This window comes from Alligator mississippiensis, chromosome 3, assembly GCF_030867095.1.
Source record: "Alligator mississippiensis isolate rAllMis1 chromosome 3, rAllMis1, whole genome shotgun sequence".
Classification (NCBI taxonomy): domain Eukaryota; kingdom Metazoa; phylum Chordata; order Crocodylia; family Alligatoridae; genus Alligator; species Alligator mississippiensis.
The window spans coordinates 131,683,945-131,701,961 of NC_081826.1; the positions used below are offsets into that span (position 1 = coordinate 131,683,945).

Consider the following 18,017-nt stretch of genomic DNA (forward strand, 5'->3'; position numbering starts at 1 on the left):
TTTACGTATTGGCGATTCCTGAATAAACACCTGGAGAGAAAAGCATGCATATGGATTTCTGCCTTGCTTTATGCCCCAAGAATGAGACTTCTGAAAGCTTCACCAGTATATTAAAACATTGTGCAATGTTTTGAAGCAAAATATGAAAATGTATATTTTCAAAATAGAGGCCTGAACTCTGCATATGACCTGTATGTAAAAGTGTGTCCACTGTAGTGTACACAATTGTTATAGCTGTGCTCATAATTCAAGGAAAAGGCATGCACAGGGGCTGTCCTACTAGCATCTTTGCACACAGCTGTTGAGAGCATGTTTGTTCCTCTGTCATATGAAAATCTGGCCCTTAGAGAAGTGATTATGCCAAAGGAAAAAGGAACTCTGGATAATAAGAGAGTAGCAGATAAAGGGTGGGTTACTTTAATCATAGGAAATAAAGGAAGAGGGGTCATCACTCTGGAGAGACAGCGAATTATGCAGAAATTCTTAAGGAATGTGGGAATCACGCAACAGATACAATGGGTGTAGTCAAAATGCTCAAAAATGGCTTCTATTTATAACTGGCACCTGTCAATCAGAGATATTGAGCATAGAGTAGCTTTTTAAAACTTGGCCTTTTTGTTTAGCGGGTACATCTACACATGCACATTTACTGTACAGTAATTTGAGTTACTGCACAGTAACTATGGTGACTTATGTTGACTCGGGCATAAATTTGATACCTGCATTATGCAGGAAACAAATTCATGCCTGATTAGTTACTGCACAGTAATGCACGTGTAGATGCCTTACTGGGACTACTAACTTTAGTCTCAAGTCAGTCCACGCACAGCGTTACAGTACTTTAATGGCTGCATGTATAGACAGTAGCTTAAGAACTGCTTAATGCACAGTAATGTACTGTGAAAGAAGTTACTGCGCAGTTCACTGACGGTTTACACCCAAGGGTACTCAAAGAGCTGACAGACATCATAGCTCAGCCCCTGGCACAAATCTTTGAGAACTCCTGGCACTCTGGTGAAGTGTCCGACGATTGGAAGAAGGCCAATGTGGTGCCTATCTTCAAAAAAGGGAGGAAAGTGGATCTGGCAAACTACAGACCCATCAGCCTGACCTCTATCCTGGGGAAAGTCTTGGAAAAGATTACCAAAGGGGGCATACTATACAGGCTAGCTGACAGCAATATCCTGAGGGATAGGCAGCACAGGTTTGTTGCAGGTAGGTCTTGCTTGACCAATCTCATCTCCTTTTGCAACCAGGTGACCTATCACTTGGACAAGCGGGAAGAGATTGATGTCATATATCTTGACTTTAAAAAAGCCTTCGATCTGGTATCCCATGATCACCTCTTGGCAAAACTGGGTAACTGTGGCCTCGACCTCACCACGATCCACTGGCTGGGGAATTGGCTCCGTGGTCAGACCCAGAGGGTGGTGGTTGATGGAAGTCAATCGTTGTGGTGTACTGTGATCAATGGGATCCCTCAAAGCTCTGTCCTAGGTCCTTTACTTTTTAACATCTTCATCAATGATGTAGACATTGGTGTCAGAAGCAAGCTGGCCAAGTTCGCCGACGACACCAAACTCTGGGGTAAAGCATCCACACCTGAGGACAGAAGGATGATCCAGGCAGATCTTGACAGGCTCATGAAATGGGTGGACGAGAACCTGATGGTGTTTAACACTGAAAAATGCAAGGTTCTCCACCTTGGGAGGAAAAACCTGCATCATGCTTATAGGCTCAGCAGTGCTACGCTGATTAGCACTAGAAATGAAAGGGACTTGAGGGTCATGATTAACCACAAGATGAACACGAGCCTTCAATGTGATGTAGTAAAGCGACCAAAATGCTGGCTTGCATCCATAGATGTTTCTCAAGTAAATCCCGGGATGTCATTCTCCCATTGTACTCAGGCTTGGTGAGGCTGCAGCTGGAGTAATGTGTCCAGTTTTGGGCTCCACAATTCAAAAAGGATGTGGAGAAGCTTGGGAGAGTGCAGAGGAGAGCCATGTGCATGGACAGAGATCAGGAAAACAGACCTTATGATGAGAGGTTGAGAGCCATGGGACTCTTCAGCCTGGAAAAGCGCAGGCTCAGGGGTGATCTGGTGGCCACCTATAAGTTTATTAGGGGTGTTCACCTCGATCTGGGGGAACATCTGATCACCAGAGCACCCCAAGGGATGACAAGATTGAATGGTCACAAACTCCTCCACGACCGTTTCAGGCTAGACATAAGGAAGAATTTCTTTACTGTCCAAGCCCCCAAGGTTTGGAATAGACTGCCGCTGGAGGTGGTTCAAGCATCCACTTTGAATGCCTTTAAGACACTTTTGGATGTTTATCTTGCTGGGATCCTGTGATCCCTGCTGACTTCCTGCCCCTGGGCAGGGGGCTGGACTCGATGATTCCCTTCCAGCGCGAATGTCTATGAAATGAATGTCTATGAAATGCACATGCAAACAAGCCCAGATACTCTTAATTGGATGCATGAGGTGCTGAGCTTTTTTAACCCTTAGCATAGGTAAGTAGGGATTAGAATAAATGAATGGAGAAGAGGGTTGAAGTGTAAACTCTGCTGTTCATCATAAACAAGTTTTATTCCATTTGTGAGAATAGTGCATATATTTATTGAGCAGTACTTCTGAAAACTGTATGGACGCAAGCTGCCAAATATAATAGACTTTTTTTTAAGACTCTAAGCCCTAAATAATGAAGACTGTACAAGAGATGACAAAATGGAAGGGGAAAAGTGTAAAAAAGGACCAAGTAATGATTAAGTTAGATCGCTCATTTCTTGGATTTAAAGGTGAGGAAATAGAACACATCAGGAATAAGCATTTGGTATTCATTGCCTACTGAGAAACACCAACCTGATAAAGTTAATGAAGATAAAAAAGTGTAAACAATAATATAATCATGATGAAGGATTTATTGATCGATTCAACATTTTGGTGGGCATGCTTTAAAAAAAGAAGGAATCAGCAACCGAATAATTCTTGATTGAGGTTTGGTAAAGCTGCAAAAGCGAGTTTTGGTAAAACAGTGAATATAACCTGAGAGAGAAAAGCAGAGAGGAAATGGCAGCAGCGAACAGAAGCAAGTCTCTAGAACTTGATTAGCACTGTATACAGTGAAATAAATGAGCAAAGTGAAACAAATTTCAGATTAAAAAATTGTGGAGATGAAGTGGAGGCAAATGGGGAAGGGTGGATTTAGGAAATAAACACTGAAACTGGAAGTACTGTATCTCATTAAGCAAACCTGGAAAACCGATTTAGAAAAAAGAGCTTCCTAGAATCTTCTGTGCTAGAATCCTTTATGTTGTTCTGTAATCTTTTATTCAAAGTTCTCTGTTTGTCCTCACATGATAATCTTGTTCATCTCCATTTATGTATGACTCTTGATAATAACTAAACAGATTGAAGACCCATTTGATTTCCCTCTTCCCAAAACAGAAGCTAGGGCATAGCTAATATAAAATGGATCTATTTATAATACAGAAGCATAGATTAAAGTGAGATTCGAGGGAGTTATGTGCATCATTATTTAAATATGCACACTGCATCCTGCCAAATGGAGTGGCAACCACTTTGGAAACACTTTTAACATATATTAACATCCTGAAAGTACTATATTAATCAAGTTAATTAATCTTATGCACTATGCCACCTGCTGGTGTCAGAGGAGATGAAATTAGAAGAATAAAAAAAAGCACACTATAAAATTAGAAAGGATTTGGGATCAGCTCCAGTGAAGGACTTAGGGACCTGAAAGTTAAGCATTGTAATACCTAATGTTTAGGAGCCTGGTCTGCAGACTGGCATCCAAACCCCTGAATTATGCTTGATATGCAGTGGAGGGAAGAGTTAGGCACCTCAGAGTAGAATCCAAAATGGAAACATAATGCAGATGTCTAGGGCTAGCCAATAGGGATATACTAAGAATAAGGGTGAATCAAAGCTGACTCTCTCAGGGACTTCATTCATGGCTGCAGGAAGATGCCTCTGTTTCTTCAAAATTCAGAGCCCTCAGCCTTCCCCTGAAATTAGGAGCCTTCCTTTCCAAGAACTGGGCAGGAGTTGCTCTTTTCTGTTCCTAGAGATTACAGCATTTACCCAAGAAAAGAGAGATGCAGGTTTAATTCTACCTTCTGTCTCAGGATACAAAGTCACACCTTCCACTGTCCAGGAGTGTGCTTTAATGGCTAAACTATAGACTAGGCTGACTGAGGGCAGTCTCTAACCCTCTCTTTGTAGCCATGCCAGTGAGCAGAAAAGAATTCAAGATTCATTAGACAGAAAAATAGCACAAGAGGAAGAACTGCCTGGTATGTTGAGCTCTCACCCAATAGAAAGGAGACCTGCATTTCCATCCCTACTCCCAGGATTGCCTATGTATTTTACATGAAACAGTCATTGAAAAAAATATTGGATATGTGATAGTCTGGTGGTTAGAGTATTATTCTTGCAAGTGGGCACTGAGTTTGAATTCCCTCAGACCAAGGATGGACCTGAACCTGGGGTTCCCACATCTTGGAAAAGTTCTCCACCCATTAGATTGTTTTATGATGTATGACCTTCTCTTAACCCCAAAGCCTTATAAAAGGAAGCAGCAGCTGCCACCACATTTTTCAGTGTGCAGCACATGCGGTCACACCTAGGCATCTAACTTTTGCTTAGGTCCCACTTAGGTCCCTGAATCCAGCTCTTTGCATCTTGGAATTTGGTGCTCTTTATACATTTTCAGAGATGATCAGAATGAATCAGAATCTGTAACAATTGGACTTAAAACTATATTTAAAATATATCCAAGTTCAAGAGTTGTTTAATGGATGTAGTGCACCATATTGTAAAGACAGTGGCCATTTGCAAACTCAAAATCCAGACCCATGTTCAGATTTCAAATGGGTTCAAAGTTCAAGGTATTGGATGCAGGTGGTTACATCCCCTTCTTTACTCCTACCATTTTGCAAACCAGTCACAAATTAGATGGAATTGCATGACCCTCTTCCAGCTCCCAGCATATGGACAAAGAAGAGAGCCAGTCTGAGTATACAAGGCAACTTTTGGCTCGCGTTTGGGGGCCTCAGCCAATTGGCATAAGTCAAAGCAAATTCTATGCTGCTCTAAATTATGTCAAGCCTGGGGGTAAAACAGAACTGGTATGTATATCAGTGAGGTACAATGGGCTTCTTTGCCGCTCCATCAGCCTCACAAATTTGGGGTACATCTAAGAATATGGAGTGAGGCTTGTCTGGTTCCCTCCCCTCATCTTGAATTTTATAGCTATAGTTTGGAATGTATTTCAACTGATCATGAGTGTGAAAACGTCAGAAAGTGCACTTTTGATTGATTTAGATGATCAAAGTAATAAAAAGAAGCCTTCTGATCTTGTAGGAAGACTATACGGTTCACAAGCCCAGATTCTACTAGTTGTGTAGCTCAGGCAGTCACTTAGGGAAGTGGCAGAAAAATATTAGAATCATGCCAGCAACATGAAGGCAGCTGGAAGTCATTGTTGACCTCATGTGTACAGCTGCTGGAGGTTCCCAGCTGTGTTGTTACACTTCTGGATTTGACAGACTCTGTAAACATGGCATACAATAATGTCACAACTGTAATAATTAAGGCAAATAATAAACCAGACATGTAATTTAATTCAGTGCTATCAGTAAATTTAATAGAATTTGTTAATTTTTCTTGACTTGACCTCAGTATAATGTCGATTTTAACTCTCACATGTAACCCAATAGTACCATCTGAAACAAAGTTTTAACATCAAGTTCTTCCACACAACTATTCTAGGTAGAGATGCTTATGATGCCTATTGTTAACACTGTCTAACATATTCTGCTCAAAGACCCTGTGCTCAGCTGCTTGTAAGTGTCAGACTTTAATTGTTGAGCTAAAATGTTCATGTGGACTGTTTGATTTGGCCCGAATATTTTGAGAAAGTTTCAAATAAAAAATCTCAGTGGGCTCATGCTCAGTATAGGTTTGGTAAAGGCAAGCCACTAAATTCTCTGAAGATTCTGTCTGCACTGGGCATACTCCATCATTTCACAGTTCCTATTGCCAGTCAAGGCTATTCATCCATTTTTCCCTTCAACTGTCCCTCCTATGACCAAAGGCTGGTAGGCTCCAGAACTGAGAGCAGATAAACTGTGTCTCTTGTCTTCTCAGTGACCTCTTTACTGGTACTCACTGAGAAAGAGAAGAAAGCAGCCTAACAAATAAGAAGAGGTGAAGTGAAGGGAGTGAGGCACATGAACCATGGGGATGAAGTCTAATGAGCACATGAATGGCAGGTAGCGAGGACAGGAGCAGGAGAGGAGTATGGTGAAAAGCAGAGGTAAAGTAGAAGCAGGAAGGAGTATAAGGGCAAGAACAGAAAAGAAAATATGATGGTATGATGGGAGGGGAAGAGTAAAAGATAAATTGACATAAAATGGGGCACATGGTTTATTGCTACTATAACACATTTCTGAAAGAATCTAGGATTGAACTCAGGATTACAAAACATCAGTTTATTTAGTGGAACTCCTGGGCAAAGCTTGCATCTCAACCCCCTTTAGCGGCTGGTTCATATGCAGGTACTCCATTAGCTCAAGTGGTAGAGGCCTGTGTAATAGATCGAAAGGTCAAATCCCCACTGATCATCCAAGTGGCAATCAGAATATTTCTCTGTGATGGAATTTCTGGGGTTTTTTTTCAATTTACTTTTATTTTTTTTTAAACCTTAGGAAGTTACATTAAAAATCTGATATTAAAAGAAGGTTAGAGTTTCAAAAGTTAGCACCCAGTGGTTAGAAACTGGCAAAATTAAGGTGCAGATTTCTTAATTTCAGTTTCTCTTTCTTTGGAATCAAAAAAGGATGCCTGTTTTGAAAATGGCAGTATAATATTTATTATTATTGGGGTTATTTCTATAACAATGCTTGAGTGTTTCTGGCACTTAAGAGATAAAGAAAAATAAAACAGGTGTAGGCCGGAGAGGCTTACAACCTACTGGTCTTATGCTAATAGGAAGTTGTACAGTGAAGTGATTCAGAGCTTTGCTCTAAAAGTTGTACTAGTGAGAGCACTAGATATAACACAGTGCTCTAAATTCTGGCTCTGATAGCCAGTGGAGAGCTGAAAAAGGGGAGAGGTAGGTACCTCTCATGCATAATCAGTGAGTGAAGAGTCATATCATTTATGATTCCAGGAAAGCTGAGGAAACCACACTCAGCAGTAGCACTTGATAAACCTCCCGTACAGACTCACTTCAGTCCTGTTGTACCCACTTCTATAATACCTGTTGTGCCAAGCAGTGCGTCTTTGGATAGCCTAAGGTCTGCTTTGCTGCCACTGCTCAAGCTCGGTAACTCTACTTTATGCTCAGAAACAGCAAAGCACCTAAATTTTTTCCTCTTGTGTGGCTGTTCTGGAGAAAGGGCTTTCTCACCCTTCCACCTTGACTTCCACAGCTCACCTTCAAAAGGAACCAGAATTTGGTTCTGTGGGTATTTTGTATTTTTTTTTTCTGATTTCCTATCTTAACCATTATTACCTTGAGCTCCTTGACTGTAAAACAGTCTATGAGCAGACTCAACATCCAGAAAGTAGTCCATCTTGGAGAAGTGTTTTGTTGCCAATACTTCTTTTCTCTCAAAGTGATGTAATCAGTCAAATTCCTGCAAGGAAAAAGGGACAAACAGATCAATTTGAACATCAATTTGTTTGAGTGAAAAAAAATTGTATGTACTATTTACTTTGGCTTATCATAGTGGATTTGGGGCAAAACATTTTCAAACGGTCATTCTTAAAATTTTTAAATGCCAGCTATTTATTTCAAATTATAGGATTTTTCCTACCCATTTTCCCACTTGAAAGACACAAAGTAAATGGAACCAAAGCATACACAAGATTCCTGCCACCATGGCTGTGATCCCATCCACAGCCTTCATCATTTGCATAATGGACTCATTTCACCCACTTGCTATATCTTATCTTAAGCTCAAGTTGTAAAAACTTTGGGAAAGGGTCTTTCTTATAATATGTACCTGTATAGTGCCTAGAACAACACTGGTTCTGACCTAGCTGGGGCCATTAGGAAGGAACTAATGTAAATAAAATGCTGGTTATAGCATTTATGTTAGAATACTGAAATATTTCTTCAAATGAGGAAGTAATAGATTTCACTCAGCAAGTATACTATTCCATGTGAAGAAAAATACTCTTTTTTTTTACATTCTATTGCCTCTATATTAAGAATGGAAGAAGTAGCAGGACATCACACCGTCAGCTTTTAAAATATTTGATAAGGCATATCATTAACACAGCACTGAATATTCTTACCACCAATTCTTCATCAAGCTTTTCGTAACAGCATTCTCTTGAATCCACACATCATGTAGACTGAGTAACCATGACATAGAGTTGCTTGTACGATACATATTGACAGGTTAATTATCATGAACCTTTGCCAACTTTCCTGTTCCTTTCTGTATTTTCTTCTACTTCACATAACTCTATTGTACATTTACTGTCCAGAATTTCCAGATAACACAGATAGTGGCATTTCCCCCTCTGTTACAGCATGCATGTAGAGATGTACACACAACTATAAATATCAGTAATAAGCTTGCTATGTTACAAAAATAAATCTCCGTAGTCCTTCCACTTTCAGAACATTTCTTTTTGATGTGTGTGAAAGAATGAATCACATTTCAAACAATACCACCAGTTAAGGAGGCAGAAGCAGTAAAATCAGAGTTCCAAAGTAAAACATCTCTTTGCTTGGCTCAATTCACAGGAAATCATTTAAATGTACAAGCCTATATGAATAACAGAACTTTTTTAATTCCTTACTCTATTCCTTCATCGTAGCACTCTGAATAACAAATTATACTTACTGCAAAATATCAAGAGCTGCCTGCCAGTGGTAAAAGCTCCAGTAGTTTCAGGGAGGGCTTCTTTGATCTTACTAAATGTCCCCAGTGTAAGCAAACAATTTTGATTGTTTGATTGGAACTCTGATGAATAATGCATAACGTCAACTGGACTTCCTTTATCTGATAAAAATGGCCAGGAGATGTTGTTACTTAGCAACAGAAGGTGACACTATCATCATCTCCTCTACTCCCCCTCACCCTCCACACTGAAGGATTAAGCCATTGGTTTTAACACGATAAAACTTTCCAAAGAAAAAAAATATCTACCTCAAGTTCCTTTATTAGTTTATTTTTCATTCAAACTTGCTCACTCTCCCTTTCATAAGCTCATAAAACCTCAAGTGGGTTGTAATGATTAACAGAAGCATTTTGTTTTATATAATAATTTACTTTCACTAACTTGAACTAGTCACCAGAAGACCAATGAGACTAGTATGTATTTCCCTGTGCACATAATACCAATAATAATGTCATGAGATGGTTCAGTGATTGCTCCTGTGCCTACCTGATGCTGTTTGCTGGGCAAGGTTGTTTTTAATACAGTATAGAAAGGCAATGCAAAATTCACTCCAGTGATGCCACAGCATACACAGATTATCCCGGAGCTTTTTGTACATTTTGTAATTGATTCACTGCTGAACATGTCCTAAAATCTAACACTCTCTAGGAGCCATAATGTTTCTAAAAAGGATACAACATTGTACAAAATATATGATACAGCTTTTTCAGCAGATGTACATTTGTTAAGAGCAAAGGCACTGCATAAAAGAATCTTTAAAAAAATAAAAGCTTATATAAGAGATAGGTACTTACCAATATCACTGACCTCTTTCCATTCTACAGGGGTGAAATAAGCAATGCAACCAAGTCTGTGAGCCAGAATGAACAGCTTCTAATTTTCACTTCAACCTCAAAATCAAGAGTACTGAGTAGAGAAAGGTGATGGATCTGCTGTTTTATATTATGATGAAATGCAACCTCTTAGCACAGATCTGAGTAGAACTGCTTTTTATATTACATTAGCCTGCTAATTGGAGGAAATTGAAAGGCTTTGTTTTACTGTCTTTTATCTGTTCTCTGTGCTACCCCCTCAATTTAATTTGCATTTAAAATTATTCTTATGTCTCCACTGCTCTTCAAGGTGTGGAGCATTTTCTAATCACGACGAATGTTCAGTGTGGTTTTGTGCAATGCCACTTTTATTCTGAGCCAGAAAACATGGTGAGTAATTATAATTGCTTGTTATTTTCTAGAATGAAATACTGAGTGGTTGTCTGATGCAGTTTCTGAATTTTCCTCCATTTAGCAATCCACTGCAACAAAACTGTCAGGTCAAAGCTCCAATAAAAACAACAAATCTAGCAGCACTGTTTCATGGTCCTCTTAAGTTTAATATCCAGATCTATGTACAATGGAAACAGAATATTTCTCTACTTAGGTCTTTCCAGTAACATCATGTTTCTTCTATTTTTTTTAAACAGACTTGTGTATTTGACAGACATGTTGTACACCACCTTCTTCTTTTTTTTTTTTTTTTTTTTGCAGAATTTCAGGTTACAAAGTTTAATATCCCTCAAGATAATCAAAGTTTGGGGCTATAATGATCCCAGAACATGAGTGGGAAACTTAACCAATGCAGGGAAGTCTTGGGAACCTTTTGTTACTTCTGATTTTGGAGAGAGAAAAAGATAACATGTTCATCCTTCTCCCTTCCTGCTTTTTTGGAGAGTCAAGTCAACTCTCTCCATATTCACAGATAACATGTTGGAGACAGCAGGTATAATTAAGCTCTGAAGCTCACTACAAGATAATACCAATACTTAGACCTTGGAAGTCAGAAATGGATTTGGCATTTACTTGGCTAAAAAGAAATTTCAATTATATCAAAAAGCATAACTTTCTAGATAGGGCATAAACCCTCATTCTACAGGGTGTGGCTACAAGGCATAAGCTAATTTTTACAGATGGGAGTTAAAAACTAATGTTCCTGATGAGCAGGCTGTTCTGTGCATTTCTACTCCATGGTTTCTCGCATTTTTCTCTGATTAGTATTTGTTACTAATCAGTGCTAGAGACAAGTGCTTCAACTATGTAGATTGTTGTTTGGAACCAGTATGGAAATTTCTATATTTCACATATGCAGTATGATTCTAAATCTTGGGGAAACATTATTTCTATTCCTTCTAAAGAAGGATATTTTGTGGCTCTTTATATCACCCTTTATCCCTCCTTGTTACCATTATCACTAGCTGCATTGTAATAATCCACACTGGGTGCGCCTACATGAGATGCTACATCACCGTAACAACCTGCTACGGTGATGTAGTGTCAGCGGGCACAAACCGTGATGCCACAGCTATGTCACCATAGTGACACACTTCCTCGCTATAGCGTGTTGCTACGGTGACATAGCAGCTAAAAATAACTGTATGCCACTGACACAGCACAGTAATGGCTGTTATTGCCCCATCCTAAAGTACTAAATGATGGGGCAGTAACAATGGCACCATAAGGGCACGTGTAGATGCACCCATTGATTGACAAAAGAAGTATGGTCACTCAGATCCTCATCACTGTTCATGCTGACCAGTATGTGAGCACCTAACTCCCTCCTGATAGCTTAGTTCCTCTTAGAAGCTAACTTTAAATTGCAATGCAGCAAGTTCTGACACTTAGAAAAAGAATTGTTTGATTTCCAAGTGGGTAGCAATGAAGAAGGTAATAGTACCTGTCTATCCTGAATCTAGATTATTCACTCTGGGGGAATCCTCAGCTGCCTAGTTATACGTTGGTGTAGTGCTTATAAAGAGTAGACTCATAACTTATGTTGAAAGGTGGTAGGCTGATTTCAGAGAGCATTTCAGTGACAGAATGAGAGAACCCAGAAATAGTGGAGGAAGCCATTATACAAACTTCTCCATGCAGTTCAACCAGCACACCTGAATGCACTATTATTAATCTTAAAAAATCTACTGTTTCATGTTTGATTTCCCAGCCCCCTGCCCCCTGGAAAAAAAACCAAAATGAAAATAATTGAACACTTGGCATTTACAAAGAAAGAGTAGCCTTATGGTTTTCTAGCAGGCAACAGTTTTTTCTCTACTCTGAACTCTCTCTTGAGAACATAACGGTGACTGTAATGACTCAGAGGCTGAAAAAATTCTGCTGCTGACAAACACTAATATTAACCTAAAAGAAAGTGGGAGAGAGAATGTAATGTGTGACTGAAAAAAGTGTAGGCAAGGTGATTATTACAGAGAGTTGTTTCCTGAGGGATACATTCAGAATAAAGGGAAAATATAAAAGTTTAAGCCACTAAGCTGTGAAGAATAGCTTTTTTATCATAATTATTAACCTTGTGCTTAGATGGATTAAAAAGAAAGGACAATTAACAAACAGCAATGGGAATACATTCTCTGTTTCTGAATCTCTCACACAAGGGAGCAATAAATAAAAGACATAATAAAATATATAGATGTATTCAAGCAGTAGTGTCTTCCAGCACTTTACAAAGATATAAAGTGTTAGAGTCCAAATTTGCAGAAATGTCCCCAAATTTTTGGTCACTCCAAGGGTCCAGACTGAGACAATCATGTTTTGAAATGCCTATCTAAAAACAAAAACACCCCAATTGTGTAGACACTTTTGAAACCTTGCCTAAAAACTCAATGCCCGATAGACATTGAACTGAAGAAGATCTGGGTTTCAATCCTGGTCTCACTGAAGACATTAGGATGTTTGCCAGAGATCTCAGCAGGGACAAGATTTCAGCCTTATAATTTAGTCTGGAATGAAGGCGCTCAGGATTTCTAATGAAGAATGAAAAGGAACAAAAAAGGAGAAAATCCAAGGCTCCCATGGAAAGTGACAGTTTTAACATACAGTAATGAAGCATGGAGGGCACAGAGGCTGGATGCTTTAGAATAAGAGGCTGCTATGATGAATGGCAGCCTCATAGACTTATTTTCAGAAGTTGAGGTGTAATAGATGTCTTTTGTGATAAAGCCAAGGGTGGAGGGAATCTTGGAGAGTTCATATGGTGCACACACTGTTAAACAAAATCTTTGTTGCCTTATGCAGGTGGAACTCCTCCTGAAATCAACTGGCTCATCACCATAGTCAACATCATCATCATCATCATTACAGGGCCATCCTCCTGTGGTCTAGCATCAAGTGACTGTCACTGAGAGCTACAGACTGCAGCTGAAACCCTTGATCCATTTCTTCTTCCTCGCACAAACCCTCTGCAGCTCATTTCCTATGAAGCACTAGAACAAAAATTCAGAGGGATCCAAAGGAAAGGGCAGCCTGAGACAGTATTACAAATCCACAGATCTCCATCTCCAGAGGTCATTCTCTTCCAATTACAAGGGCAGACAGAATGATGGGAAGAATAAATAAGTTAGAAGAAATAATATGCTCTATTCATGGCTTTAAGTTAGCACTGGTCTGTTTACCAAGACAATTACTGATTATTATATCAATAGCTCTTTGTAATGGAGCCAAAAATAAGCAAAATAGAAATTTATATCACCATATATAAGGTAGCATATAATATATACTATCTAGATGGAAATATATTATATGATAATTAAATAAAGGTGTTCTCAATTAATAATAAATATATACATATAGATAATATTGTTATAAGTGTATTTATATTTTATATTTATAATTTATATTTTACTTCATATATAAATGGAGCACAGGGTACCTGATGAATGGTGGATGCTGTCTTCTAATGTCATTTGAGTGGTTACCCTGTAAGATCATACCTAAACTTTGCCTCCGTTCCGTGTTGTAAGCAGGCTAGACCATTATGAAATAACTGATTACATGTGATACAATATAGAAATTGCAATCTGGTTAGAACAAAATAAAGGACTTATTACAGTCTGGCTTTAAGCAAAAAAAAAAGGCATAGCTACAGTGTATTAGTGAAGATACAGAGAGAGTACTGTCATCAAAATTTACAGATTACACTAAAAAATTACCTGTTACAGTGTAGAGGAAATAAATGTTGCATTTGAATTCTAACATCTTACAGAATTTACATCAAATCAATCTTCTTTTATATGTTATATCCCATCTGTACTGTGCCACACTTCAAAAATTCGTATCAGTTTCCACAGGATTTTCAAATATGTTCATCACTGGCTTTTATGGTTGACTTCAGCAGAAACAGTTTTAAATCAAGACTGGGTGCATCTACACGTGAAAAGGTTCTGGGGTGGATTTACTCTAGAGTAGTAGCGGGGACTGGGAACAATCAGCTCCCAGCCCCCACTTCTCAATCATGGAGCACGGGCTGGGAGCTCTCTGCTGCCAGGGTAGGGGACGTTGTCTCCACTTTGGCTCTGGTGGCAGAGCCTGCCCTGGCAGCAGGCAGTTTCCAGGGGAAGGGAGAAATCTCCCATCCTCTGCTGCCCAGGAGCAAATTTACTCCCGGTTGGCTGTCTAGATGTGCCATACGGCACAGTAATTACTCCCAAGTCAATGTACTACTTGTATTTACAGGTAGCAAATTTGACTTGAGATTAGAGCAAATTACTGTGCAGTAAGTGTCTGCATATGTAGACAGTGATGCTTACTGTGCAGTAATTTCCTCTAATCTTGAGTTAAGCATCTCATGTAGATGTGCACACTGAGAGCTTTTTAAAATTCTACTGGTTTGGCTCACATTTTATACTTTGTGCTGCTTGTGAGTCAGTTAAGACTCATCATCACCCTTGACATTTGTATTTGTTGTTTTGGACATAAATAGGAGCATGTATTTAATGAAAATGAATAGAAAGACCAACATTCAGACATTCCCGTGTGCATATTCTCATAATTTACTTATGGGTTTATACCCAAATTTGGATACAAAAATTATAAGTTATTTTGAATAAACGTATTAATGGGCTAAAGTTTCCTCTTTTTTTTAAAATAAATTGGAAGTATTTCTCAAATGTATAAAATGTGCCCAACTTCTCTGTTGCTTCTCCAACAGCTCGACTTAATGTTCATATGGGAATTCAACAATGCTTCTAATTTGTGTCTCTATAAAATAGTAGTTATACAACATGACCTTATGTCTGTATAGCTTTGAGTGCTTCATTAAGGATTGGATCATGTGCAATTCATGTGTGAAGGATTGTGCATATAAGCACATTATAAAAAGCAATAAGCAAAATATAGAGCCAAGAGAATGTACTCCTTCATTAATGACAGTGATAATGTACAGTAGGGCTATGCGAAACAGCATCGTTTTGTTTCGAATTTGGATTTGTATGTGGGATGACAGCAGTCTGCTGCTGCTGGCTGCAGCTAGCGTCAGCACCTGAGGCCCCAGATGGCAGCGGCAGCCTGTGGAAACCCCGCATACAGATTGGGGGCCTGCACCCCCCTTGAAGACCTGGGGAAGTGATCAGAGAGCTGAGGAATAGAACCGGGAGCTAGATGACAATATCAGCAGTCTTTCCCCCCTAGACCCCCTCCCTCTCCTTAGTTTCTGTTTAGCTGCAAGCAATCAGGGCTTCAAAACTTGAAACGTTTTGAAACTTTCAAAATGTTTTGAATGCCCTTGTTTCGTTTTGAAGCTATTTCAAAGCCTTTTGTTTCATTTCAATTTCTCTGTTTCAAGCTCAAAACGTGTCAAATCAGCTTCAAAACAAAACACCTTTCAAAATTTCGCACAGCCCTACTGTACAGGTATCAAGTTACTTCTGCCTCATAGTAGAATTGTGGCCTGAGAGGGGAACACATATTATAGGTTAGTGTTTCATTAGCAAGTTGAAGATACAGTTGCTCATGTATCACCTGAGAAAGACCCATTTTCTGTCTGCCACTTGCTCATTCTGGATCTTACAGAGGCTCAGAGGAGCAGGCATAATGTTCAGTCTGGCTCATGCGTTCACAAATTTCTAGCTGCACTGAAGCAAAACTGCTCAGTGAACTGAGCAAGGACTTCCAGGATCAAGGCATAATTGAAGTTTCATTGTGGACAATCAAATTTTGATCCTCTTCCCCAGTTTTCATAACTTAATAATAGCTTGGTCTTTGATACAGTATACCTGAATGGAAGTTGCTCTCAGAGAATGCTGTCAGTATGTCAAGTACAATATTTTAAGAGAGAGCTTCTCCATTTAAGTCAGAGGAACAATACATTCATTCTACACCTTAAGTTAACAAAGTTGTTAGAGCTATAAAAAAACCCTATTATTGATGTGTATTCCTGTAAAATCTGAAATAATAAAATGTACATGTTGATTCTGAAATGGTATTTGACAGGACAAATATTCACAATCTATAGTTAGCATTGTCTAAATTATTTTCAATGTTTGCCATGACTTCAGGTTACCAAGAGCTAATAATCCTAAATCCCATGTGCTGATTAATTTTGGGAAAAGAGTTGTCCTCACAAACGTTGTTAACTTAAGACTATTCTTTTGTTTTGTTTTGTTTTAATTGTTTTTTGCTATTTTTTGGTTAGCTTCCTAGGACTTGATTCACAGCCTATCACATGCAATAGAAAGATTCCTATTGGTTTCAGTGAGTTTGGATTAGACCCCAACAGTACAGGTTTGGACATACTAGGCTTTTACACTGGTATACTGAAGGAGTGGACACACAATGAGGTCTTACACCAGTGCAACTTATTTGAATTCAGTGTGGAATTATTTTGGGAAAAATAAGGGGTAAAACTACATCAATTTGTTGCATGTGCATAGCCATCTTGGGTGCAGACAGAAGTGCAGATCCCTGCTGTAACAGAAAATGCTTTGCAGGAAGCATTCTGAGTTACAACAATCTCCCAGACCAAACAGAAGTTCACTGCTGTTTCCAGGGGGGAGGGAAATCTAACTGCTGGCTGCAGCCTGCAGCCAGTTTCCCCTAGCAACAGCCCCTCCTCTCTCCCAACCTGATCCTGCTTTCAGAATGAGAGGGGGGAAAGGGAGCAGAGGGAGCTTATTCTAGGGGTTTCCCAGTTGGCACTGGAGTGTGGGGTGTGTGAATTGGAGCTCTCCCCCTGCCCACTTTGGGGGGGCTCCAACATACCCGACCAACCCTCCAGCAGGGGCTGAAAAATCCCCAGACTGAATTACCTCCACTCCCTTTCCTCCTTCCTATTCTGAAAACAGCTCAAAGGCTGCGAGGTAGCAGAGACAGAAGTTACAGAAAATACTCTGTTTTGAAATGTCTTCATCTGACTCCTTATGCACTGAGGGATCAGATTTTCACCCAATCAGCCATTTTTCATGCTGTCTGCAGCCATGCATTTATGTTTGGTTAAGGCTTCCTGTGGCCAGATCAGATGAAAATTTTCACTTCTCTGTGTGTCCTCTGGGCCACTAGGCAAATAGGCTATAACCTGGTCTCCATCGCATATAGAAGTACTACAATAGCACTTAAGGCAAGCAGTTACTCTGAAATAGATGGTCATTATCTACTCCAGATTGCAGTGCAGTCTACACCAATATATATCAGTATACACTGGAAGGGACCTCATGAGGTCATCTAGTCCAATCACTGCTCAAGGAAGAAACATTCCTGTCTCATTCCATTTGAGACAATTTTTTGTCTAACCTGCCCTTAGAAACTTCCAAAAATGGAGGTTATATCCAACCTAAATGTCCCTTATTGCAACTAATGCCAACACTTTTTGTCCTGTCCCTGTGGACACAGAAAATAATTGACTACCATCCTCTTCATAATAATCTTTTTTGTATTTCAAGGTAGTTTCAAATCTTCCCTCAGACTAAATATTCACAGTTTTTCCAACTTTGCTCATCTGCTGTGTTTTCTAGACCTCTACAAAGCAGGCCCCATTTATTTGGTGCTATTCACAAGTTGTAATGTAGTAACTAACAAGCACTATGCTTTTTAATTAGCAAAACTGCTAAGAGGCCCCACATGTGGCACATACCATACAAATCCTCCAAGGGACAGGATGCTGGCAAACAGTACAGCTAGCTTCCATTGTTATGGTTGACATGAATGATGCTTCTAACATCTGATTGCCCTAGGCCTGAAAGGCATGTTGTGGTATGTCACTTGTACCTCTGGGCTTCTGAAGCAATCATGTAGAAGATCATGGGGAT

The 18,017-nt window shown here is 39.4% G+C and overlaps 1 protein-coding gene across 2 annotated transcripts in view; it reads right to left on the bottom strand.

Moving 5' to 3' along the window:
• The window catches only part of PHACTR1 (phosphatase and actin regulator 1), a 476,216-nt gene extending 467,221 nt beyond the window's left edge, over nucleotides 1–8,995 (bottom strand). Inside the window, exons 1-2 of one of the 2 annotated variants that reach the window (XM_019494850.2) lie at nucleotides 8,896–8,995; nucleotides 7,551–7,674 (exon numbers count right to left, since the gene is read on the bottom strand). In XM_019494850.2, coding sequence (XP_019350395.1) covers nucleotides 7,551–7,611 — 61 coding nt within the window. In that variant the 5' untranslated portion in view covers nucleotides 7,612–7,674; nucleotides 8,896–8,995. The remainder of the gene's footprint in view (nucleotides 1–7,550; nucleotides 7,675–8,895) is intronic. The other variant, XM_019494855.2, reaches the window with a different exon arrangement.
• Between the last annotated feature and the right edge of the window lie 9,022 nt (nucleotides 8,996–18,017).